This window comes from Tauraco erythrolophus, chromosome 15 (genome assembly GCF_009769465.1).
Source record: "Tauraco erythrolophus isolate bTauEry1 chromosome 15, bTauEry1.pri, whole genome shotgun sequence".
NCBI classification, from domain to species: domain Eukaryota; kingdom Metazoa; phylum Chordata; class Aves; order Musophagiformes; family Musophagidae; genus Tauraco; species Tauraco erythrolophus.
In genome coordinates this window covers 14,786,977-14,813,295 of record NC_141479.1, presented here as the reverse complement: position 1 = coordinate 14,813,295, position 26,319 = coordinate 14,786,977, and the positions used below count along the sequence as shown (strand labels likewise).

General features: G+C 35.3%; 1 protein-coding gene across 3 annotated transcripts in view; it reads right to left on the bottom strand.

Annotated features, from left to right (window-relative positions):
- Positions 1–26,319, bottom strand: part of LOC104379849 (cadherin-8) — a 134,933-nt gene that overhangs the window by 19,094 nt on the left and 89,520 nt on the right. Inside the window, exons 8-10 of one of the 3 annotated variants that reach the window (XM_086621141.1) lie at positions 19,310–19,354; positions 13,627–13,748; positions 5,946–6,063 (exon numbers count right to left, since the gene is read on the bottom strand). In XM_086621141.1, coding sequence (XP_086477267.1) covers positions 5,946–6,063; positions 13,627–13,748; positions 19,310–19,354 — 285 coding nt within the window. Of the gene's footprint in view, positions 1–5,945; positions 6,064–13,626; positions 13,749–13,785; positions 13,797–19,309; positions 19,355–26,319 lie in introns of all 3 variants that reach the window. The other 2 variants (XM_086621143.1, XM_086621142.1) reach the window with 2 other exon arrangements.

Genomic DNA, 26,319 nt, shown 5'->3' with positions numbered 1-26,319 from the left:
TCACACTGAATTCCTTGTGATTTCTGGTGACAAAACTATGCCTATTAAGAGAGTCACTGATCAATGCTGTTTCCTAGATTATGCAGCATATTATTTTTACAATTTTAGATGCAGTCTTCTTGATGTCATTCCATACCACAAATATTGACAGACATGGCAGAAAAATATGTACTTATTTGATGCAAGACACATCTCTGATCTCATCGCTTAGTTTTACTTTTCAAGAAAACCACTAACAAGGATGTGATTTGGTATGTTTTAGAATCATACTTCAAAAGTATAATTATTTATATATAAAAGAAATGAGGATGATAATTAAACGTATTAGAAGTACATAAGCATGTGCTTTCCCCCGAGAACTGCCATCGTGAGACACCCTCTGGCATAGATGGCAGCTGGGCTACAACATTTCCCAAGGCTCTTGAAAAATTGCATGAAACTGCAAAATGTATGAGGATTTACTGCTTATATGCAAGGGACCATATGGGTGCTGTTATTCTAGATGTTCGTTGTACATCCCTCAAGAAATGATAAGTTTAATGATGTCCTTGCTAAGAAAATTTGTACCTGAGGTCAGTGGGTTAATTTTGAAATTGGGCAAAGTGGAAGGAGGGCAATGAAATAGCAGTGCCACTTCTTAGCTCTCTGAGGTCTATATTTGGAAAGAAAAGTCAATCAAAAACACAGGAGGAGCTTTAGCTGGCAGCTGAGACAATGGCAGAGAGACTTATCAAGAAACGCAAAAGCAAACTGATTCAGGGAAAGAAACTCGTCTTAACACATGAGAGTTATTCTTGTGGGAACAAAAGACTCACTCTCCAAGTATGCATTTGACAGATGCTGCTGAAAATATTTTCAGGAAAAAGATGTGGGAAAAATCTACGTTATATTTCATTAAAAACACAGTGACACAGAAGTACTTTTAAGAATGAAGTAGTGCTGATAATTTGTTTGTATTATTTGGGATATCTAAAAGAGACGTTGCATGTAATTGTCTTCTCCAGCTATTTCTAAATAGTTTAGAAATATTTATTTAGTAATGGTGAAGAGGTGATGAGAAATAGCCAATATTTTAAAATAAGATGTGCAATAGCATACAAAGGCATGCAAGCCAGTTAGTGATTGAAGTGATTATACCAGGCTATTTCCTTTTAAATACATGACACATTGCCTGTACTTTCAAGGCAGCACAATGAGGACATAAGTGACGGATTAAACTTGCCAGATGGAAAGAACAAAAGAAATGGACATTTAAACATGAACATTCTTGGAGCTATTATAGGTATCGTAGGTATAATGGACTAAGCATGGCTGAGAATAAATATTAAGTTCATTATAGAGAACCAACAGAACAGTTCATCACTAAAGTATATATTATACTTCAATTTAAAAAGAAAAAAAGCTCCTCTCTACTATGCACTCAATAAAATCAGTCTGGCTCAAATTCAGAGCTCAAACCACCAGATGGACATTGAATATTTTGAGAAGAGGGAAGGTTGATTACTGATAATACTATTGGACTTCTGCAGGAATATGAACACATGCCATCAAGATGCTTCTCTTAACCCAAAGAGAAGGCCTGCCCACGTCCCAAGCCACCCTGTGATTGCTTCTACTACATAAGCCCTAACAAGGGGTATGTAATATCACGTTTATACAGTAGAGATGCATCACTTCTTCTTTCAAAAGTTACTGCATCCAAAGGCACTTTAGAGCATTTGATTCAAGAGTTTATTCCATTAGGAAACAGAATTTGGCATAAGAAAAGTAGAAGAGCAATGGAAACGTCTTTTGGGAAAAACTTTAAGTCTCTTTACTTCATGGCAAAGATGTATTTGCTAGTTTTTGAAAGTAAAAATTGCATTGGCAGCATATCAAAATGTTTACATCTGTGAAAATGCTTTTATCACAAAATTCTGTTCTCGCTTGAACAACCTAGGGAAACCATGAGAACATTAGGAATTCAATGCTGAAAATAGGTATTGCTGTGAGCATATTGTTTGGGATGAAGGAGACGATCCGTGTACTGGCATTAGATTTTAGGTAATGCTTTGTGAAGACCACTCGCCTGAATAAAGACTGTCAACAAATGCTAATTCTATTTCCAGAGGTCTCATTTCAATTTACTGATGCCATGACAGTACGAATTCCTTATCGGTTGTCTAAATCCTGTCAGGTTTTTGTCATTTATTGTGATCCTATAGCTTTTTGGAAGGGTTAATTCAATTCATCTAAGGAATCTACAACACATTGCTAGAGTATATCAACACCTGCCTAAACATCAGATATTTTCATCTGAAGTTTTAGTTTTTTTCTCGTTTGAAGTTTGTCGGAAACACTACACAAAACATTTATTTTTCATTTTTTCCATTTCTACTCCTATGCAGAAACCCAACACAAAGACATGTGAAGTCAGTCACCCGACAGTCTACATGAGTATATGCAGTTAAAGATTTCCTACGTCATGCAGTTACAGGTTTAGTCAGCAGGACTAACACAGAAAACATTACATGATTTTCGTGTTGTCTTAACTGCTCATATTTTTATTATTTCTCTTGTGAAAGGATAAAGGTTTATGCATCTGGCAATCTAAATGATCGACGTTCTTTGCATTACAGTTTGAGAGAGCAGGATTGTTTTAATTCACATTCTCACTAGCTGCCCATTTAGCCAAGGCACAAAGCCTAAGAAAAACTACTCAGTAACAGACGTTTGAGCTCAGAAAAGAACAGAAAGAACAGATCAGGAGATATGAAAAATAAAGGTTGCTAAGAGATGATCTACAGATATTCAATGAGATGTATGATGACATTTAAATTTACATTTTTACATTACTTACATTAAAAAGGCACTACAACCTCTACAGTTTTGGCGTCTTGTCTACTGAGGAGATTGTAAATATGCAAATTTAACAGACCAAACAAATAAAAGATACTGGTATATCCTTTCAAGGAACAGATTCTGCAATGATCACAGTATCGTTTCTGTAATACACAATATAATCTTAGGAGAAGTGGGTTTTCCTCTGGTTTCTGATGAAGACACACCATTGTGTCACTCAGTTAAACATATCTGGCAATAGCAATGTAGCCAATCATAATATTTGTAGTATGTTTAGGCAGCACAGTTAATTACTGAAGTATCATGTGAACTTGCCTTGGGGCAATCTGGAAAGTTTAAACAATAGAATTAGTCTGTAGGCAACAAACTAAAATAATTAACAGTTATGCTTATGTGCCATATATCTAGAGAAAATTCCAAAATACACGCATCTTATATATTCTTTAGTACGAGGGATAGAAACAGAGCATGACAGCTTTCTTCCCATGGCAGATGCCAAACTGCATTGTTTGCATACTAGTGCCACCAGGTCAGCTAATGTCATTACTTTGTGAAGTAGAGAAGTAATTGCCAAAAGCCACAATGTTACCTAAAGCACAAAAGAAGAATCCGAAGGAGTATTATCATTTCACAAATGTTCTTCCGGAGGGGTACTGTTGTTTATCTCTGCACTTCAGAGAATTTTGGAGAAAGGCAAGATATGAAAAATCATTTAAATAAAGAAAAAATACTACTAATTCTAGCAAATAAAGTATTGGGTTTCTACATTAAGTTTCCTGAGAAAATTCAATGCATTTATAATATCCATCAGAGGACAGCATTTCTTCAGCAGCTATCAAGTCAATTGCTGCTGCCTTGAAGAATTGAGCAGGGCCAAGAATATGGGAGGAAGTTGAGGCTGAGGTCACAGTCAGGATGTCAAGGATTTTGCCCACCAGTATGAGGAAACGTTTTTCTGTTCCACGCCTAAATGGGTTGTGCACTCATCTGATCATCAGAAACACAATTCTTCAGAAATGAGAGTAGGGTTTGTTATAGGCATTTTCTCACATTGCTTCCAACAAACTGTACCAAACTGACGTTTGGACAGCCCAGACACTCATTAGTACAACCAAGGAGAAATTTTTGAGTTCAGTTTTTTTAGGAATACTGGAGATTTTTTCAACAAGAATAATCACTCATGCTTATCTAGCAGATAAGCAAGAGAAAGTCATGGTCAAGTTCATTGTTTAAGTGGCATAACTAAATAAAGACTTAATAAAGATTTATGATGTTTAAATGACATGAAATCTCATCTCAACCAAATTATACCATGGTTTTGGCTTTGACAGGAATATTTGCATCCTGTGGGAGATCATGTTCTAGCATCAACCATGGACTGCATCCCTGGCTGAGCAATTTGATAGCAAAGGATGGTATGCAAAGTTGGAATTTTATTCTTGGATACTGACAGATTAAATCAGAGAAGTCTCTTCAAGTGGATTTTTAATTTCAAGAGATTTCAGTTTGTTGCTTTAAGAGTATGTACACATTTAACTCACTCAAATGCACTAAAACCTGTATAAAAATGAGTGGCAATGTTGTAACAATGTCGGACTCATTTTTCTAATCCATGGTACATAGAAAGGTTCCTCACTCCCACTCAGATCAGGAGTCATTTTGCCATTGGCTGTGACTAGGAGAAAGAGTGGGTCTTAAACAGGTAACACATTGGAAGGACAAGGCTAATTAGTGATGTAAGTGAAGTATTCAAACATTAAGAGAAATGCTAAGACCTTTTTTACTTTGTAATGCTGTGCAAAGAAAAACACCTCACATTTAGGATGCTTAATTCAACTCGTGTTATACTACTGATGATTATGAAGTACATTTTGAAGAGGTTTGTTTCATGTTCTCTTGTAAGTGCAGAAAACATACAAAGACTTATTTCCTGCATGAAAGTACAGGTATAGGTAGAGACATACTTCATGAAGGCTATAAGAGAAAAACATATCTAATGAAAAGAAAACTTCAGGATACATTTAAGCAAATATAAGAATTTACATTTTTATAGTATCATTTAACAAAATGGTCCCATCGATCTTCTTGGTTGGAACAGCTAGAATACAAAATAAAACCAGCATTTTCTCTTTAATTGACATTTCATGTATTAATTTTACACTCATGCACATACTTCTCATACATACATCTTCTTATCAGTAATGGACTATATAGGGATTTCCTTCATTATCATTTCAAATAAGAGAAATAAGAGACTGAGTTTGACTAAAATTCCTGACAGGGTAGTGTTTTATTAAAATAAAAAAAAAAAAACAAATAAAAAACCCAAACAAAACCCAAGATGGAAAATCTTCGCTGAATATTCAAGTAAGTATAAATACATAAAACACTATTTATAGAATGGTTGTTATCATTCCTAGCTCTTCCTCACATGACCTTCAAATATATCCGTGTGCCAAAGAAAAGGAGAAGTGAAAATTTATTGCTCCATGATATTGAATGGGTCTTTTTTTCCATCACGCATGAAATTCCACTTCTATAGCACTACAAAATGATATTATACCCTTCCAGAAGTGCTCTAAAGCACCGTGATACAAAGTGCTCTTCTGGGCTTTGCTGACCGAGCAGATTTCTCTTTCTAGTAAAATTGCCTAACTGAAATACTTTGGAACCTTTATACACAGAACAAACAGGCTTAAAAGGTGTTTCCTCTGGGAGATTTAGTAGATACTCAATTTTATGCTCCCATCTATATCCAGTCAATGTAGGATCAACATTTATTTATCAACACAGTTTCAGATTTTCATCTTGCAGCATATCTCTGGAATTTCAAATTAATAGAAATAAAACAGGCAGTAAATCCATCCTTTCATTTTATTTAAGCCAGAGAGCTGTCTTCTGGATCTAAATTCAGTATTCATTTTGCCTTCTTCTTATCTACAGTAAAGATATTGGAAATAGCTTAAGAGATATAATGAAGGTACCATTAAACAGATTATCTACCTCGTAATTGCCCTAGGGACAAACTAGTAAAGTAACTGGAAGTCAACAAAGCAATTCAAAACTAGTTATACAGATACACATGATATATGTTTTATATTTACCTTCATTTTTCTTGATGGTGAAGTTTGGATTGTTGACCATTTCAGGAAGAAGACTGTACAGGAAATAATGCCCATTTTTCGGATCATCTTTGTCAATGGCACTGACAATCTGAATTACCTACGACCGAAAACACTCTCATTAGGTATTTACACCCCTGATAAACATATAGTATTGAAAACCCATTCCATTCTATCGGATACATTCTCATTTGTCTACATGCCAGTTGAAAATGCTAATTTATAATCTTGCAAGCCTTTTACAGACCTTAGATTGAAATTCTGGGGAACGGGGACTGTATTTGGCCCATTTAAACTGTTTCCAGAACAAGAAGGCAGAGAATAACGAGAGACAGGTACATGAGAGAGGCCATTAAAAACTACTGCTGATTTAGGCAAGTAATAATTTATTATTCTGCAATAAAGAAGAAGGAAAACCATTTCAGAAACACTCATGGTGCCTTTGGTAGTCTTTCCTTCCAACAGCAGTGCTGCTCACTGGACCAAAATGTATATATCATCTATTGTCATGGTTTAACCCCAGCCAGCAACTAAGCCCCACACAGCTGCTCACTCACTCCCCGCCCCGCTGTGAGATGAGGGAGAGAACTGGAAGAGTGAAAATAAGAAAACTCGTGGGTTGAGATAAGACAGTTTAACAGGTAAAGCAAAAGCCGCACACACAAGCAAAGCATTACAAGGATTCAGTCACTCCTTCCCATTGGCAGGATGGTGTTCAGCCATCTCTGGGAGAGCCGGGCTCCATCACTGCAACAGTTACTTGGGAAGACAAACGCCGTCACTCTGAATGTCCCCTCTCTTCCTTATTCTTTCCCCAACTTTACATGCTGAGCATGATGTCATATGATATGGAATATCCCTTTGGTCAGCTGGGGCCAGCCATCCCAGCTGTGGCCCCTCCCAGCTTCTTGTGCACCCCCAGCCCACTTGCTGGTGGGGTGGTGTAAGAAGCAGAAAAGGCCTTGACACTGTGTAAGCTTTGCTCAGCAATAACAAAAACATCCCTGCATTATCAACACTGGTTTCAGCACAAATCCAAAACACAGCCCCACACCAGCTACTGCCAAGAAAATTAACTCTCTTCTAGTCAAAACCAGCACATCTATCTTCAATTGTTTCTCCTTTCCCCATGACCATTTTCTACTTTATTGAATAAATATTTTTTTTAAATTAACTTTTAGTGTGAAGTTTTGTACAATAAATAATCTAATCTGAAAAAAATATTCTAATTCTATATTTGGATTTTTTCCTTAATTTAAACAGAATCTCAGTTTTCCCTAACTAGGAACACATGCTTGTTTTAAATACCATTATTAATAAATCATTCTTGGAATAACGCAGGATAGTGAGGTTTAGAAGAGGAGAGAGTGTTTGGATATTCTGAATAACTTTGAATAATGGAACAACTTTGTATGAAGCACCTCATATGATTTATATGGCCAACTACAGCATCTGCGGAGTATTTACCTCCATTTATCTCCTTTCTCTCCAACATCACTCAGAGAGATACTGCAGTTGATCATCTTCAAATCATACAAAGCTGCATAGGAATATGAACGGGGGAAACCTTATTTTAAAATAATCAGGTTTAATTTTTATTTTTTTTAACATGTGGTGCAATTACTTTTGATTCCAAGTATTTTCCAGAGAAGTAGAAACAAAGACAACTATGGATCCAGATTCTGCACTCAAAGCCAAATTTCAGGAATAGTTAGCTTATGCTGCATGAGGTTTATAAGAAATTTAGTGAGAATTATTGACCTTTCCCATGTCCATTGAATTCAATAACATTTTTGTCTTATGTAGTTATTTTTATAATGCTTAAAGCAGCTGACCAATAATTTCTTAGACAATGAAATTAAAATTAGGAATCACTACAAATTTCATTTTTAAAGTGTAGTGTAAAAAATAGAAACAGGGTCTGATGCTGTCCAGATTCATAGACTTTTACTTTAAATTATCAATTCTTCACTAACAAAAGGCTAATAACTAATATTTTCTACTGGTTTTACCACAAGAGAAAGGACTATCAATCTGTACATGTTACATATATGACAATAGTCAATATACCATTCTTTCTTCTATGTTCTTCAACAGTCAACGAAAGAATAAAATCTTAGTAGATATCCACAAGAAGCAATGTCAAAACATAAATATTTGAAATTATGTATGGAAAAAGATGTTTGAGCAGGCATTGATATAGGCATATATAATTTGTAAGATAACCTAGGAAGGCGTTTGAGACAATTAATTCCTTGCCTAACTGTATTCTGGGTAAGTTGGATGTATTATCAAAAACGTACTGGAAGAAGTTTTAGATTGTTTAAATACCACATAAATAGATTCTTTTTTTTTTTTTTTTGATAACTGCATCTGACAAGGCAGAAACCTTTACTGATATGATTTCAAATACATGTATTAGGAAAGATGAACAAAAAAATGCCTAGCATAGCTTATGTTTAAAGAAGTAGGTCTCAAATTTGATAGCTGCACAATGGATCCTAGAGAGCTATGCAGTATGAACAAATATAAACAGCTGAGATGTTGCCTGTCCCACTGCAGAGATGAACCCATTTACAGATGTGGAACATTACCCCCCTTTGCAGACAGGTAAGGTACTAAGCCATCCACATGCATCAGGCCCAAGGCTGGACTAGTAATTTTGCATCACAGGTAAGTGCAATTTAGAATGGAATCCTGAAGAAGTGTCTTTAGATACATACATTTGATGATTGTTCCTTTTTTCAAAAACTGCTAGAATACAAAAGCAATAGGGAAAAAGGACAACACTGCAGCGAAGTCTGGAAGGTCAAGTGCACACAAGAGGTGCAGTTTATCAGATGGTTATGCAGTTTTATCTCTACTGGCTACATAACTGTTAATTCTTTCCAGCATTATGTAAGAGAGTTGACTGTAAAAATTCACTTCAATGTCTCCAGATTTTCAATTAATATACCTGAAAGCCAGTAGCCAAGCGCATTAGTAAAATGGGTTTTCAGCTCATGGAAATTTTATGAAATACGCTGAGAATATCACCTAGACTGAAAATTTTCAAGAAATAGAAACTGAGCATATTCTTTGTCTTCCCCTCCCCACCCCCTACAGGAAATATCGATACCTCTTAATGTCCTATAGAATTCTTTCTTATATTTCAGTTCTTTCCATCCATTCCCTTCATTGCTTACTGAATCATTCTTCCTCTGAAAATGCATCAGAAATTCTATGCGAAAGTCAGGCTTAGTGGAATACTACATTTGTTGTGTTACATACACACATCTAGGAATTAAGAGTTAGTGTTCCCATAGCAACCTTATTTCTTTGTGCGTTTGCATAAAAATAAGCTCTTAAAATAAAAAGCATATAACATCTATATGGTGACACAAAGCTGCTGTACCTTTTACTCCATAGTGGTGAGAAAAGCCCAGTAATTCTCATTATCACATTTTTATTAGCATGCTGATGAGCATACTTTATTGCTCAGTGTTGTGTGATCATGTAATGGAACACTATGAAGTAATTCTCCAACTCTTAATTTGTGCTTCAAAGCATGGTAGAGAATCTTTCAGGGCTGACCTGCCTTACCTATCACTACGGATGTTTTTTCTTTCCTAGTAGTAACATGCATAATAAAGGTGTTCCATGTAACAAAATTGGTCAATACTAATAATAAAGAAAACAAGAACTGATTTTTTTCATTACACATCCATAAGCACTTGAGCAAAAGATAAAACTCTTTGGCTGTCCAATCTTGAAATTTCTGAAATTATTCCATGTAAAATTTCAACTTTGGTGTTGTATTAACAATTCATGCGTATATTTGATTCTGTACATACATTTAGTAAAAACATTGTAAATCAGCATGTTTTGCTGAACAGGCAGCTCGGGATTGAAATGAATAGTTAAATGATCCCCTACGACAATTTGGTATTATAGTCTGCAGGTTTGTATTGCATTTCTATAAAGTCACAAATGCCTGAAATAACATTTATAAAAGATTACCAGTATAATCATAATGAATGATGTAAAAGGATAAATAGAAAAACAAAGTTCTTATCAATGCATTATAACTATCTATGTGTGATTTTAATATATGGTACTGTTTTGGTGTCTTTCCCTGAAATGCAACTTAACCTAACTTATAATTAATAGATAATGATAGATTTATTCCTAGATCTATTCCTAGATCTATCTATTCCTAGATCTATCTATATTCCTAGATCTATCTATTCCTAGATCAATCTATTCCTAGATCTATCTATTCCTAGATCTATCTATTCCTAGATCTATCTATTCCTAGATCTATCTATTCCTAGATCTATCTATTCCTAGATCTATCTATCTATTCCTAGATAGATCATTCCTATCATTAGTCAACTGCTCCCTACTTTTATGAAAAGTATTCTTCCAACTCTGAAACAACTTTTGCAGTTACACTGGTATGCATGGTTATTTCTGAATTACTTTGCACTCATAAAACTGTAAGCAGTAGACTCATCACAGTACAATTTTAACTCTGCCTTTTCAGAGAGAGCCAGCCCTTTACTGCTGGAACCTGCATTTTGCCACTTGAATGAGCTTTGACTCTTCAGAAAGACAAAGATCTATCTGAAGATTTCTTCTGTTAGAAAAAGCCAATTCTATTAGGAGAATTGAATAAAACAGAGACAAATTGCAAGAGAATGAAGGAACATTGTACTCAGTTTTATATTGCTTTAGTTTGAACACTGGCTTGGGCACTGCTCCTTCATTGTCTGCACTACTTAAGAGTTCTGAAATTTTCTAGCTTTGTTTTGAGCAAACAGCACTTCACTGGAAAAGTTTGCGTATGGATCAGAAACAGTGAGTGAGGCACTTTTTTTACTCAACACCACAAATGGTCTGTTCTAGAAGCATACAAAAATAGTTTAGGTGGGCTGGAGAACAATCAACGGTACAGCTATAGCCAGCAAAACCATGGATGTTCTGGCTTTAGTAAGTGGAATTATGCAAAACCAAGGAATAATAGGGAAAGGCATAAGCCTGTTTATGGTTAGCATAGAGGTACAGTAGCAGTACATTCAAATCTTTTCTCCTCCCCACGCCCCCCCAAACTGACAAAAAACATTACTGCCAACTTTCTGTTGCATGTAAAACTGCAAGATGCACATAAATATGTGCATGGACAAATAGATTTCCTCCTCTCCTTTTCCTCTCCTACTAGCTGTAGTACCTCTACTGCTAGAGGTTGGTTAAAGCAAAGAAAATGCATCTGGCAATGTTATACATCAACAGTTTTTAATACATTCTGTCACATCACCAGCAGCTGCACTTGCCACTTGCAATTATATCAGAACCCAAAATAGAACACTTAGAAACTGAACTGGAATAGATGGTTCAATATAGTCAGGGGCTGCAAATAGGGTTTCACAACAGATTCAGATGTAATCTCCCTTATGGTAATTCAAAGTTGATTTAAACTTAAATCTAAGTTGAACAGCAAATGTAAATAGGTTGGAATACCATAACACAATGGCACCTTTCTTGTACATGTAACGTTAGCAACATATCCAAATTAGGCTCTTGCTATTTTGTAAGAGGAACATCTTTCTCATATTAGCTATTTCATAGCTGAGACACATTCAATTTTTGAATTCTACATCCTGACTGATTAATATGGTTTCTTCCAAAATCTGAATACAGAATAATAAGCATAAGAAAAACTAATTGGGTAATGTAGATACTAAAATCTTCATAGGAGCAGATAATTTTTGACTGACTTAAATTCAGAACCTAACCTTGGCGATTATTCTGGACTGCTTACTGTTCCAATAACGTTATTTGTTTAAAACACAGAATAAATTACAGGATCAGTGCCACCTCATCCATGCTGGCAGCCAAATATTTAATAACCATCTGTAAAGTTCAAACAGGGATTCATGCTCAAGAGTGACATCTGCCATCAGATCAAGAGTGTCAAAGGTGATGGCAAGATGAAGAATACAATGGTTTAATGAAAGTTTTCTGTAAGTGCTTAAACAAAATCCTCTTTCACCTGCAGACTCTTAATCATCTCATTTATTGTTTTATTCCAAAATGAAATGCTAACATTTTTCACCATCTTTTAAAACACCTAAAATTTGATAGGAATACCTAGATAAATACATTCAGAAAACACTATGCAACACACCTTTCTGATTTCAGGGAAGTTTACTGAGCCCTGGCTAAAGGTATGCTAGTTAGAATTCAATATATCCTAGAAAACGTAACTACTCAGCATCTGAAATCCACCCTGAGCTAAACAGAAATCCACTCTGAGCTAGAAGAACTTAAATACCACAGTAACATAACTGTCTGCCCATAAGGGCATATTTCAATAAACTGCTTTTCAGAGGTTAGAGAGAATTCTCATTTCTTAAATGACACATTTTTGACACCTTTTTAATAAACAAAAAGGGGTGCTAGAAGTTAAATCATCTGCAGTAACAATTCAGTCTTGGCAGAGGTATGTTGTCATATACCATTATATAGGTTGTCATTTAATACCTCTAAAAGAAAATGATTTCTAACTCTCTTGTCAGGTAACCTTCTTTGGAGAAGAGTGAATTTAATGCTTAACACCCACACGAGACACAGGAATAGTTGGATTAACAAGACTAGTGTCATGCTGTCAGCTGCTGTTTATTTAAATAAAATGTCATAATCTAGAAATAAATTAGGAAGTTTAAAAACAGTGAATTTTAACATACAGTGTTTCTCAAGCTGGACAAAAGTTAAATCTCATTTACACTGCATTATTTTCTAAAAGTCTGTACATTTTTTTGCATCTTTATCTTGTCCTTTATGTGGCATATGAGATGAGTCTCCCCTATTTCTGTACCTTTGTCCTTCAAAATGGATGCCTTTTAAGAAATCTGTTTCGTTTTCTTTGAAAAGCACTGTACAGGCTAAATCTTGCTTCCAATATCTTGCTATGTTTATTTCACCTTGTAGAGTGTTGTGTAAATTCCTTTGCCAAGACTTTTATTTCATTAAATCAAGAAGTAAATAACCTGTCAAGTCTTCTTTTTTTGTTTGCGTTTTTTTGTGAAGTATAATGAAAACCTGAACACCCCGTCCCTCTCTAGTATTTTACATGTGGTTACAATTTACTTGACTTTCCATCAAATTCTGGTTTGCTTTCTTGCTTTTTGCACATTGTCATATAAAAGTGAGTAAGAACTAAATAGAGATTATAACTGAGATATGGGCAAGGGGAAATGGTTTATTGTTTTAAGTGTTTCTTCTAAATTATACACGGGACCAGCTGCAATATAGTTCAATAACTGAATTGGAATTCAGGTTGGATTATACTTTTACATATTAACACACATGAACCTATGAAGTGATGAGCTCCATTAATGACAGTGGAAACAGAAGGAGCTTAAAGACACTCTGTATTTTTTCTGGATATTCCCCCAAGATACCTACCTTTAATTAAAAACCTATACTTCAAAAAATATGTATGTCCATATATACAAAGATGTAGCACAGAATACGATCATAGATTTATCTTAAATGAATGTTAAGAGTTGTTAGCATGAACACATAGGCACATATTTTGGGAATAAAGATAATACGACAAGGAGGAACTGCACCTCATTCTCACACACCAAAGTACACAACATAAAAACATGGAGATACTTACTTGTCCAGGCTTCCCATTCTCACATAAAAAGGCTTCATGCTCTGATGCAAACTCAGGAGCATTGTCATTTACATCAAGAACTTTGATAGCAACAGGTACCCGTGACACTTGACTGTGGTTCCCTGAGAAAAGAAATCGAAGCACAAAAGGTGAGCCTACTTAATTTGGGACTGATGCATAAGTGCTTACATAAGTAATCATACTCTTCCTGTTTTCTGTCCTTGCTTAATTGGGTTGTCTTATCTGTAATGGATCATTGAGTTGGAGCATGAGATAAAGAAGGATGGCCAGTATTTTATAGCTGAAAAGAATAAATAGATCCCTATTGCAAACAGCATTTGTTGGAGATTAGCTCAATGAAGACCTTTCTTGGACTAAATTGGTAAGATTTTTCTTTGATGAAGTTTATATTGTTTTATTGATAAAGTCCATTATACATGGAAAAGGGAAGGCTGTAAACAACATAGATTTATTTCTTTGTTTATCTTTGGCAGAGAACAGAGCATTTTACTCTATTAGTTGTTCTGACTGCACATCTATTATTTCTTCATTACAAATACGATTAATGTGGAGACCCACATGGTGAGGAAGAAAGAAGGTAGATTGACACAGGCAAAACTAGATAGTACTTTGGACTATTAAAGCACTTTGATTCATCTGACCAAAAATATGACCTATAAACTTCTTTCTTCACTGAAATGAAGCCTCAGTAGTTATAACATAAAGCTATTTGCATAAAAGTGTTTATCACTGTAAAGAGTAGAATAACCTTGTTAAGCTGTAAGGAAAGAAAACCTAAACCAGCAGTTTGCATTCCACCCTGAATAGATTTCACAGTCAGTTTCTAGTGTCACTCCTTCAATTCAGTATAGCTAATTTACTTTAAGACTATTTAAAAATATCTTAAATTCTTTTTCCCAAAGAGCAAAAACATTAATTCAGTTTAAACTGAGGTGACAAGCTGATCTGAGTAGTTTAAAACACTGTTCTATAGCACATACATACCTCTACAAGGAACTCAGTACTAGTTTCGAAATCCATCTTAGTACTATTTTACAACCATAGTATTTTACCTTGTTTATATCACCAATAATTTGAAGAACTGCAGACTGTGTGATGTAAAATCTGGCTCTGCCTTGGAACTGAACTAGGTGCTTTTTGCCTAAATTATTACTGCAGGCAAGAAAGCTGCTACCATAAGTCAGGTTGTCAACTTACTCACAGCTGTCCAAAGCTGTCATCAGTCCATGTGGGTTCTTTTCTCTGGCAATAAAGAACTGATTTAGGGGAAGGCAGGACAGAAGTTCCTATTGCCTGGCGTTCAACGTACATCTCATAACAAATGTCTACAAAATAGAAGTAGGTCGGACTCCACCAGTGGGCAGGTAGCAACTGGTGGCAGCCCTAAAAGTGGTAGAGAACATTCAAGGGAGAATCGCTAGACACACTATTTTTTGTGGTTTCCATCAAAGTTAATTGTGTTGTGACCGAATCAAACCCTACCTCTTGCATCCTTTTTTTCTCCTCTGTATGCTAAAGATAGTCATAATTTTTGAGGATTCGCCTTTAAATCTAAATGTGTAAGTTTCAATTGCTCTGCTAACATTACTTGGAAATGGCATAAAAATAACTACTTCGAAAGACACAAAGCTAGGCTATCATCAAATGTACTAGTGCTATAAACAAAGGCTTTATGGTTGCTGGATAGCCAGAAATACTAAAATTCCACCTGTATAGGATATGGAAGATTACAAGACATCAGACTTTAAGTGCTTCTCATTTGAAGGAGTCAAAAGTTTTAGTTCAGAAAGAAACATGTTACAGATGAACAAGAAATACTCATGAAAATATTATAAAAGTCATATTTATGTCCATTTTGCATCATATGATCTTATTTATTAACGGGTAAGGTGAACACTTCTGCCATGAAATAATAACGTATTTGAAATCAAATAAAAGTTAATATGCAAATCATGAATCTCAAACATTTTAAACACATTTTTTTATCTCAACTTGATAAAAATACAGACAATGAATCTTGAGCTTATCAGAATTCTCAGCACTAGTGTCATATTTAAACACTAAAGATTTACTTTTGTCTAAATTAATGAAATGATGGCAGTTCAAATTTTAAAGACATTACAGAGAAATGTAATTAATTAGATAAGCTTCTAAAGAAATTATTCATGTCCCTTGTGACTGCCCCCAAAATGTTTGTCTTTCATCAGAAATACAAACATTAAATTTAAAGATATTATAATTAGAAACTTGATGAGAATTCATTTAAAAAATTAATTTACTAAATACAAGAGAGACCCAACTGGTTTGGAAATCTCCAAACAAGGGGATATCCACTTCCTATTACGGTTCCTGTGACTATCATGAAATTTATTGTTAAGAAAGAGAGAGAGAGAGGTGGAGAGGGAATTTTATCTACTGCTTGTACTGCCCACCACACTGAATACATTGCCTTATTTTGTCATTGCAAACTTTTGAATGAAATGCCACTTTATGCTAAGTGTTTTCTCAGTAAATAAAAATCACCCTAAGCATATATATTCAAACACATGAATGAATTCTCACTAAGCAAATCCAGATTTCACTCATGGTTGAGAACACTGTCGAGATAAAATTGTCACACTTCTAATGTCTGCAAAATTCATGGTAAAACATGTACACAGGGGACGTCCCTCTCAAGTTTAAATCCATCGCTGTCAGCAAGGCCCAATATCCTTGAACTGAAGTGGAAAGTACTTGAAGTGGATCCGCTGTGATTCACAGAGTGCACGAACTTACGCTTGCATGGGCAGCTGGCCTTCATACTGATTAGTACTCAGTGTTCAGAACTTCTCATTTGTACGAATCGAGAGTCAGTTCTTTCTAAACCAGTGAAAAAATTGAGTTTTAATTACTGGGGATTTTTTTGGTTGGTTTGTTGGGGTCTTTTTTCCCCAATGAACCACCCAGTCAACAGCATTAAGGGAGACTGAGTCTTCTTGCATGTACCAAGTAGATAGGAAGGCTGATTGCTTAAGTTCTAATCCATTATTTTATGTAAAATCATAAAAGACTGGAAAGTTAGAGACTCTCTAAGGAACTAACCAAATTTTTAAAAGCTTCATCACCTGTATTTATAGTGATGCACAGTTTAAAAAGATCTACCTTGAATCTTGTGTACCATTAGTATTGTTACTTGAGAAGCAATGTCTTGGTTTGAAAATTTAGCACACTTAGGTGTGAGATTAAAAAATACTGAGAAAATTTCCACTAGTCTAGTTTACCAAAACTCTTTTAGAGTAAGGCTGCACAGAAAGATTTAGTTTTTAATTTCAAATACATTCAATTGGTCATCTGTGGGCACCACTGCCCCAACACAGCATGTAGCTATAAGAAACACATATGCAAATTGTGTACATAATTTCCTAGAAGTACAGCTTTTATGTCTCTGCTGAAGTCTCAATTAGTGCCCACAGTTCTAAGATCTGGTAGATGAGCACAGCACACACACAAAGAAAGGAACATCTAGACAGATATAAGGAAAGGAGACTTAACATAAAAATAACTAGTGGAACTTCCTAGTGATAATACATAAATTTCCAAAAATAATTGCAAGTCCTGCCGAGTTTAGAAATGTATATTGAAAGGTTTACAAGAATTATAAGCAACTAAAAAGCTCTTCTGCTTTTCTCCCTAGTTCTCAAGATTGTATTGGAACATTAAAAGCTTGAAATACACACCTTGCTAGTACTCATCTTTGGGTAACAAACCCATTGAAACTTACTCAGGATTAAAATAGGCTGCAGAGTTTGATACAAAAATGATGAGGTAGATGAGATAATCAAAGTCAAATTTAAAAAAATGCATTATCAAGCCATTTAGTGTCTCCAGACCTGACCTTTTGGAGACTACAGACCCACACTAGTTCTTGTTGTGATAAACACATTCCTTCCTTCCTGGAAAAACCCTACATATTTGAGGTGTGCATGTATCATTGGAAATTTGTAATGCAAAGCACTAAGCGTTGTTGACATTATTACTGCTTGTAGCGAGTAATACTAGGACTAGCTAGAGCTTATAAATCAAATTTTTGGTCTTGTGCCATAACTAACAGAACATAATGCAGCTATTCAACTCCCATAAACACTTGAACACTTCACAAACATGCTTAAAACACTTCACAACTGTTTTTCCTTGATAGATACACACACAAGTGGTCTTAAAGAGCAGTGGTCTTTAAGAAAAAGAATTATTGGCTGCACAAAATTAAGTTCGTCATTTGTTTAACCCAAGGAAATCCAGTTTAATCCAGTTTTCCTTTATTTAATTAAATCATCCAAAATCACTTCAAGGTTTTCTGTAAAAAGTCATAAGCTGTCTTGCATTTTAACTATAATTAAGTACCCGAATAGAAAGAAGACTCCTAGAAAATAACACATCTTTTATTATTATTGTCTTCACCACGTGGCTTGGAAATGGCTATTTCATGCTTCTCTGATTCAGTGAAATTTCTACTATAATAATATTTTAAATTAGAAGTAGAGGAAGTCCCAGCTCTAACAGAGAAATCAAAATAAAAGCTGAATCACTGACTTAATAAAAAACCAACAGCACTTGTTCTACATCCCTTGTATTTCAAACTTATTAAGTTGTATTTTAACAGATCTGTTCCCCATGATTTTATCAAGATTTTATCTGATTACTTTATTAAGATAATCTACATGCCTGGAAAGTTTATTTCTCCTGTTAGGGTTTATGTTGTTGTTTTCTTTGTGCAATCCTTTACCTCTATAACACCACAGCTTATAACTTTTTTTTTGCCATATAAAACTGACAAATCTAACTTCAAGAATCCTGAGAAACAGAGATGCTATTGTGAAACTGAAATTTTACTAATGTTGAAGTTTAACAATAGAAACCACATACTGCAGCAAACACTGTGTTCATTTGTCTGAAATGTTGTGTAATGATTTGATTCAAGAGAGACTGAGTGCCTGAAATTGTCAGGAAAAGACATCAGTAATTGGCAGTGTTTCTGTTAAAAATAACAGAACATTCGTTACTGCTGAATTAGGATAAAATTCAAGCAACCAAACAAAAAAAGCAAACAGGATTGGTCATCATCTTGTATTTTTAAAAGATGAAAAAAAACTAAGAGCCGTGGAATAGCTATAAAATAATATAAACATAACAGTGCATAGCAGAAAGGCTTCTTTACAAGTTGCTAAGACAAGAAACAAACACTGCTTCAAAATTAATGTTCCATTTATACTTATTTCAGTGCACTGGAACATATTAGAGGAGTATGGATTGTGGCGAGTCCCTGCATGTGCGTGTGTGTGGGAGGGAGGCAGAAAGGAAAAGATGTGAAACATATTTTTCAGCTTTGTTCCTTAAGTCATTCTTTGGGAAAAAAAAATACAAGGGAGTTGAAAAGTTTTGTCTCCTTTCAGCAGATCACTCACTTTATTTTATTACGGTCTCCGGAAAAAAGTCAAGAGCAAAACTATGTTACATTCTATTTTTATTTCCTCACAAGTTTCACCAAGGACTTGTTCAACATCTTCCACCTCCTTCATTTCTGTCCACTTTTCTACCTCTCATTGCCATGAAAAAGATGTCCGACTCTTGCAAAATGCATGCTTCAACAGCATGCATTGGAGAAAGGGAGAAGAACCATACGTACCCACTAACGAGGCGGACAGTGAGGAGTGTATTTCGACTGTGTAACCTGGAAAGGAGGACAAGGAGGAGGGGAAACTGAGGACAGGCTACATTTTCAAGTCCTTAACTTCAAAGCTGAATTAGTAGTTAAGAGATGTCCAAAGTTCAGCAACTCCATCTGTAAAGAGGTGACTAAGATAGGCCACATACACCTACTTTTAATCAATACATAAGATGTATAGCTTGTGGCTAAAGGACAGATTATTCTTTCGGGTTGCTGATAACACCAAAAGAAAAAAGAAAGAGTAAAATTCCTGTGATAGATGCAGAAGCCATGCCAGAAAACATTAATTAAATAAAGCCATATTCTTCAGGCTCTGTTCAGACAAAGTTTTCACTCGCTTTCATTTTCTGCGGGGTTTTCTTTTTTTCTCACATTATTGCATGTAAGACATAAAAATTGTTTAATAGAGCCCAGAACCAATGTGAATTTTGAATCAATTACCTAAAATTTGCAGAAGAATGAAACATGCCTGGAAAAAAAACATATGGAAAATTTTTGTTATCAGTGACATTCCACCTAACCCTGCACTGAGTTCTTTGCTTGCCATTGTAGTAGCAAAGTAATGTGAACAGACTACGTTGGCATGCACTTTTCCTTTTCACCTCAAGGCCTGATTCAGCTTCTACTGAAGTTAGTCAGATCTCTTCTACTCTGGCAGTTTAATCTAGTCTTTATCCTTAATATTGCATTATCTATTTCCTAGATTTAAAATAATTTAAGGTTTAAAATGTAAATATAATTTACATTCAACTGGGTACTTTGTTAACTTCAAAGTATCAACACTGAATTATAAAACTTGATGATCAAACTGTATTTTAAAAAGTTAGTATATTCTATTCATAGAGATAAAATACATATTGATGGAATCAGCCCCATTTTGCTGATCTGAGGGCTTGCTATAATTTGACATTCAAATGAAAACTCTTTGTTATTTTTCATACCATTCTTAAGCTGTGCAGTTATTCAGCAGTCTAACAAATAGTTACTCTGTAATTACCTCTGATCCTCTGTGAATTGAAAGATCTATTTGCAAAACTGGGAAATGTTTGTAATTTTTTGCAGAAGTATCCTATTTTATTTGGTGTATATGCATGATATTGTCTTGTCTGAATGCACAGATAGATCAAAAGGGCTTGGAAAAGGAAAACTAGATTGGAAAAGCAAAACATCCCCTCAAATGTCATTTACAGCTGTGAAGAGAGTCTCGTCTACCATAACCCTGGTCATAAGGGAAAAATCAAAAGACACTGTTCTGTTTAAATTTAGCCATGCACGATAAGAGAGGAAAAGTTATCCACTATTGCAATGTGACTGAGAACAGAGGCCATAGTTAGTGAGCTGTAATTTTGTCCTTGAGAGAGCAGAGGATGCTGAAACTAATTCATATCCACCTTAGAGCTGCAGAGGATTGGGAAGCAGAGGCAATCCCCTCCCCTCATGCCACCTTCGCAAAAACCAAACAACCCAGAAACTCGAGGGTTTCTGGTTATTATAAATCACTTTGAATGGCGGTCTCCCTTTCATCACAATGTCTGTGTTTTGAAAAATCCACCTTTGTGTCACCAATCCCTATCCATTTTCAAAATGCAGGAAGATATGGTAGATACCAGAAGTTCTAGGTAACACGAGTGCTCATTACATGTAACCTACATATTGCACAAAAGAGTGATCAGACTGCATGGCATATACACAAGGAGAGAGAAGGAGGGATATAAAAGTAGGGGAAATGAAAGGATGGCATGAGGCTTGAAGAGCATTACAACGGGCATTGCTAATCAGAAACTGTGGCACCTTTTCAATATTTGAGTAACAATCATGCATACTTGTCTCTTGTCAGAAGCTCTGGATGCAAACAGCACGTCCTTAGAGACTGTTCTTCTGCATTTCTGAATTTTGACCACAATGAGCTTTATATTCATAGTGACACATAATCAAGATATATGTGACACATCAATATGAGTAAACAAATACATAATTCAAAATAAATTATTAGTATAGCTGCTTGAGCGGGTTGTATTGGAAGCTGCTATAGTCACATCAGGTTTATGACAATGAAAACAATTCATTTTTATTCACAGATCCTAAGTAAATCCTTAAGGGAAAAAAAAACACGAAAAAGTACACTGCCAACATCTTTCCACCCACACATCTATCCAGAGACCAAACTGAAACAAATGCTGGCAGAAAACAACCTGTATTTCTGATACAGAACTGTGCTATTGAGTCTTCTTTGTCTCTAATGAGGATGCAAGTCAGGCTGTAGTTTGCAGTTACGTCACTTTTGGTAAATTTACTGTGTCACATGGTGAATTGTCATGAGTGCAAAAATTAAAAATATGGTTTAACAACTATTAACACTGGATTTATAAACTACAAAGAAAGGCAAGCCAGAAATGTTTGAAGTTATACAGATACATTTTTTGCAAAAATCAATGCAAATAAAAAACAAAAAGGGAAAAAATACACGTAACACCTAAATTCAAGAATACGCAAGGGCAAAACAGCATTTATAATTTCTGGAAGCATCTGCAACTAAGAAGCACTATTCTACAGACCCACTGTTTTAGCAATAGTCAGCGTCTACTAAGAGCTTTTGAAGAAAGTTTTTTGCACTTCCTTGTGGCAGCTACCAATAAGAAAGAAGAAAGACTTAGGAAAACAGGGAACCACAGAAAACCATAGCGAAACACATCTTTCTGTTACCTTCGTTATACCCACTAGCAATAATAATAGTGTGATGAAATGCTACTACATCTTTACTTCTTGGGGATTGCAGCACCACAAACCTAATTAGGATTCCAGATTTTCCGAGGCAGTGTAATACCTTAACCGTTGAGAAGTAACAGGTTTTCATTTCTAAATATAACAATAAGAAAAAAGTTCCAGAAAATAATATGGTGACATTAAGTGACAGAAAATGATTTGCCTTAAAAAGATTAAACAGTGAACAGGCAGGAAGAAAACTGATGGAAAAATTTTAAGGCACAACAAACGTATCAGAGCATAACTTGCCGCTGTGTTGCTCAATTCCAGCTTAATCAAGGGAGTTGTGCCAGCATAAAACAGTCAGGAATCTGGCCCACACTTTAGAGTAATTATATTGTTAATATGCTAATACATCATGCATATTAAAATGTTATAAAATATTGACTTAGATATGCAAGGTCTTATTGTCAATTATAATTAGCTATGAAATTTTTTGACTAGCAGCAATAATAATAACAATAAGCAGACTGATTGAGGGCAAGACGTCTCGAATATTTAGATTTTTTTATTTTAAATGATTTTGAGATCGAAGTAAAATAAATAATAGCTCAAATGAAATCCTTCCCTTACTGATAGACAAAGCATCAAAATGCTTTAGTAAAAAATTTTATTAAATAAGAATTTAATATAGAAGTATTTAAATGTCATTATTTTTGAGCTCATAGTCCTTTCTGGGATTGATTTTCTTAACAGTGCAATTGAATCACTCGTGTTTCCTTCACAGATAAAATATTGCTGGATATGTTGGATTTGAATCAAGTTCTAGGAGTTTAGCATCGAACCATTCTTACTTGCTTACCTTCAGCAATAAGCAAAAAGTTCTCCCTAGCATATCAGTATGTACCTTTAAAAAATCCTCTCCTCTGTTTTTCCGTCAGAAAATACTGTCATTCTTTGCTATCCAGCAACTTTACTAGAAGCTCAAAGCTGAGTAGAGTCTTTATTCCAGGAAGAAACGTGCTTAAAGAAGATGGACTGAAACAATTTTCAGTTACGAACCTCTACTCTGACCTAGTCTGACGCTTCAGCCTTACAGAAGAAACAGCAGAGATTTTAGACAGTCACATTCTGCTTAGAAGTACATAAATTCTTCTTATCAGACTAGATGAATCTAAACAGTATTTTTAAGATCAACATTTTCTTCAGAAATTCTAATTCAAATGTTCGAAGCGCAGACGGCCAATTGCTAGTTGTTCCATTTAACAATCCACTCATTTTGCTAATATAATATGTATGTTGTCAGTTTAACCATGCCTCCAGTTTTCTCAAAGTAATTAACAAACATACTTCACACGAATTAATCAAGTACGTTTTCACTAATGACCCCTGTATTCTTTATTTGAATCCTTATCCGCTTTGTGCCCCAGAAAGCCTTATTTCCTTCTAAAACACCATCTAGTGTCCTAACCTTTTGTGTTTTAAGCTATGAACAGTGTCCTCAATTCCAATACATTTTTTGTGACATCAACATTTGCAAATCTAGAACTAAGATGTCCAGCCTGGCTTTATGATGCCCTGAAACCAGAAATAAAAGAAGTTAAGACTGTCAATGGAAATCTCTCCCCTTTTCCTTGCCATAATTAAGTTTATTACTTCCTCTGACTTTTTTTTTTTTTGCACTGAATTACTCAGATGCTCTATTCACAGCTGCCTTACATGCTTTCCTCTGAAATCAGAGGTTGCTGACTTGTACTCAGCATCCTGTACCTGAATTTGAATGCTCCTGAACTACTGAGACCATTTTACGTAGAGATTGTTTCAGAAGTATACTCCATTCCCATTCATATTTCCTCATAATATGGCCACTCCCATGCTATTATCCATGTGCATCACCTCTCCTGCTATTCTTGAGCTGTGAAAACACTAATTGGAAACTCTGTGATATGTCTGAATGCCCTTTCATAGCCGAGAACTGCAAACAAGCTTTTTGTGACATACCAGCCCTCCGCTGACCAATGGCAAATGCTCTGCGACCCATTAGAATCTATGGAGTTCTGTGTAACCCTGTATTTATGTGCAAATGAATAAAAACTACCTTACTAAATTCTATGCTTCTGTGTAAAAATGATGGATTATCTAGTTTGAGTTCCACTAAACCAGAGAAAAAAGGGTCAAGTGAAAAAGGTTAATATTCCTGAGCTTCTCCTGTTCAAACCTCCATAAAAGCTTATTTCCTTCTCTTTCTAAAACTTACTGAAATTTACTCAGCCCTAAATTAGAGGTAATTATATGATGCACCAAAGTAACTCCCTAAAACATTAGAATTATTGCTAATAATGCCTATAGTCATTTTTACAATAAAAGGCTAAATAAAATGAAATAAATGAAAGCATGAGCAAAGGTATTCATGGCATTAAAAAGCACATTGTAGCTGAAGGCTTATTCTGAAGAGGAATTATGTCTCTCTTCCTTTTTAATTAGTGTGCTTGTATTTTTTAAAGGAATATACAATATAGATAACTTCAGTAGAGCATGTGCTGGGTGATGATTCAATTACTGTATTTATATTCTTGGTAAACTATAAAGAGTCTTTCTGGCTTTATGCCCTTTCCCATTAGGTGATAAAATTGCCTCATACTTCTTCATTTCTAAAGAATGCAGTCGGTATGGGTAATTACCTTTGTCAGATAGAGCCCACAGCTTTGTCCTTGAGATACCTCTGCTCTATGCCTGCAAAATATTTATTGTGGTCAAATCACCATTTACATTTCAAGATTTTGTCTATATTTTAATTTATTACTTTGACTAATAATTCATGAGAATTTCTACTAGTCGTGGCAGTTCTGGTACTTTGCCAAGTACTTGGGCAGGGGGCTTAATTAGCCACTGGTATGCCTTTTGTTTGGCAAGCAAAGCTGAATACTAAGAATCATTCGATAAAGCAGTCAATCAAAATGAAAATAACAGCTCCATGACTGCAGTGCCTCAAGAATAGGAAAACAGAAATTCCATTAAAGCCCTTCATCCAGAGATTTAAAACTTGGCTAAAAGCATTGCTCTAGGCTAAGAGAAATATCCTCTCCCAGGCAGTCCTGCACTAGCTTTGGAATTCTCCAGTGGACTGATTTGTTTGTTTCATGTCTGTGCATGTGATGCACAGAGTGTGAGATGAGGGAGAAGTTCTGGAAGAGCCACCTTGTAACCTGATGCAGCAGAGCAAACGGATGCATGCTTCATCTCTGTATTTCCCAGTGAGTCTATACTCGTTATGAGAGAATCTGTGTATTCTTGAATATGCTCATGGTAGTACCTCACAAACCGTAACTCATAGATTCATAGATTTCATAGATTTCTAGGTTGGAAAAGACCTTAGAGATCATCGAGTCCAACCATCCCTAATCCCCATTAAACCATATCCTCAGATTCGACCTGAATGCAATCGGTCATTTCCTTAGATGAGAGACACCAATGGAAACCTCCATCTCTTCTTACATTCCTTTTACTCTGTTTCCCTTCTTCCCCTTTCATTAACAACTCAACAATTGGGCATGCTGGATATACTGTCCGTAGTGCATTTGTTAGCAACTTTCATTCCAAGTTTAGCAGTGCTTTCCCACTGCATTTCAGAGACTTCCACTTGCCAAAATTAGTGCTGGACACGGTCATAAGAAGGCTAGGAAGAAAATATAAATCTTGAATAGCCCACTCAATGTTACATCAGGTGAAAGAAAGCTTGGGCACTTGAAAGGGATCACAATTTAGCTGTCTTTAAAGTTTACGAGCCACGGTTTCTGTCATTTGTTGGTGTGCTTTTCTCAAATCTCAGAGGCTGCCAGTTGCAATATGTTTAGAAGTTTTTTCTTGTTAAACTCCATGGTATCATTCAATGAATTTCTACTATGTAGTACACATATTCTTGAGAAAAGGATTACCTCACTTTTTAAAAAGAGCATTCCAGATAAGCATTACTAATAGTGAACACATTGCAGCAGATCTCAGCTACAGTTTAGGAGGCATGAGTACGCAAAGATCAGGATATTCATATTTAAATTGGAGGAATGTGCAGTTAAATTATGTCGCTAATACACTTCTTTCTTGCCTAAGCTAAACCAGCTTCTCTGAAATAAGTCTTTGCTTTGGTTTCGAACTACATTAGTTCTCCTTTTATTACTGCTTTTGTTATATTAATTAATCAGCAATGACTGAAGTATGGGGCATTTCCTTAGTATTAATGAGACACACAGTAAGGATGCTAGGGAAAT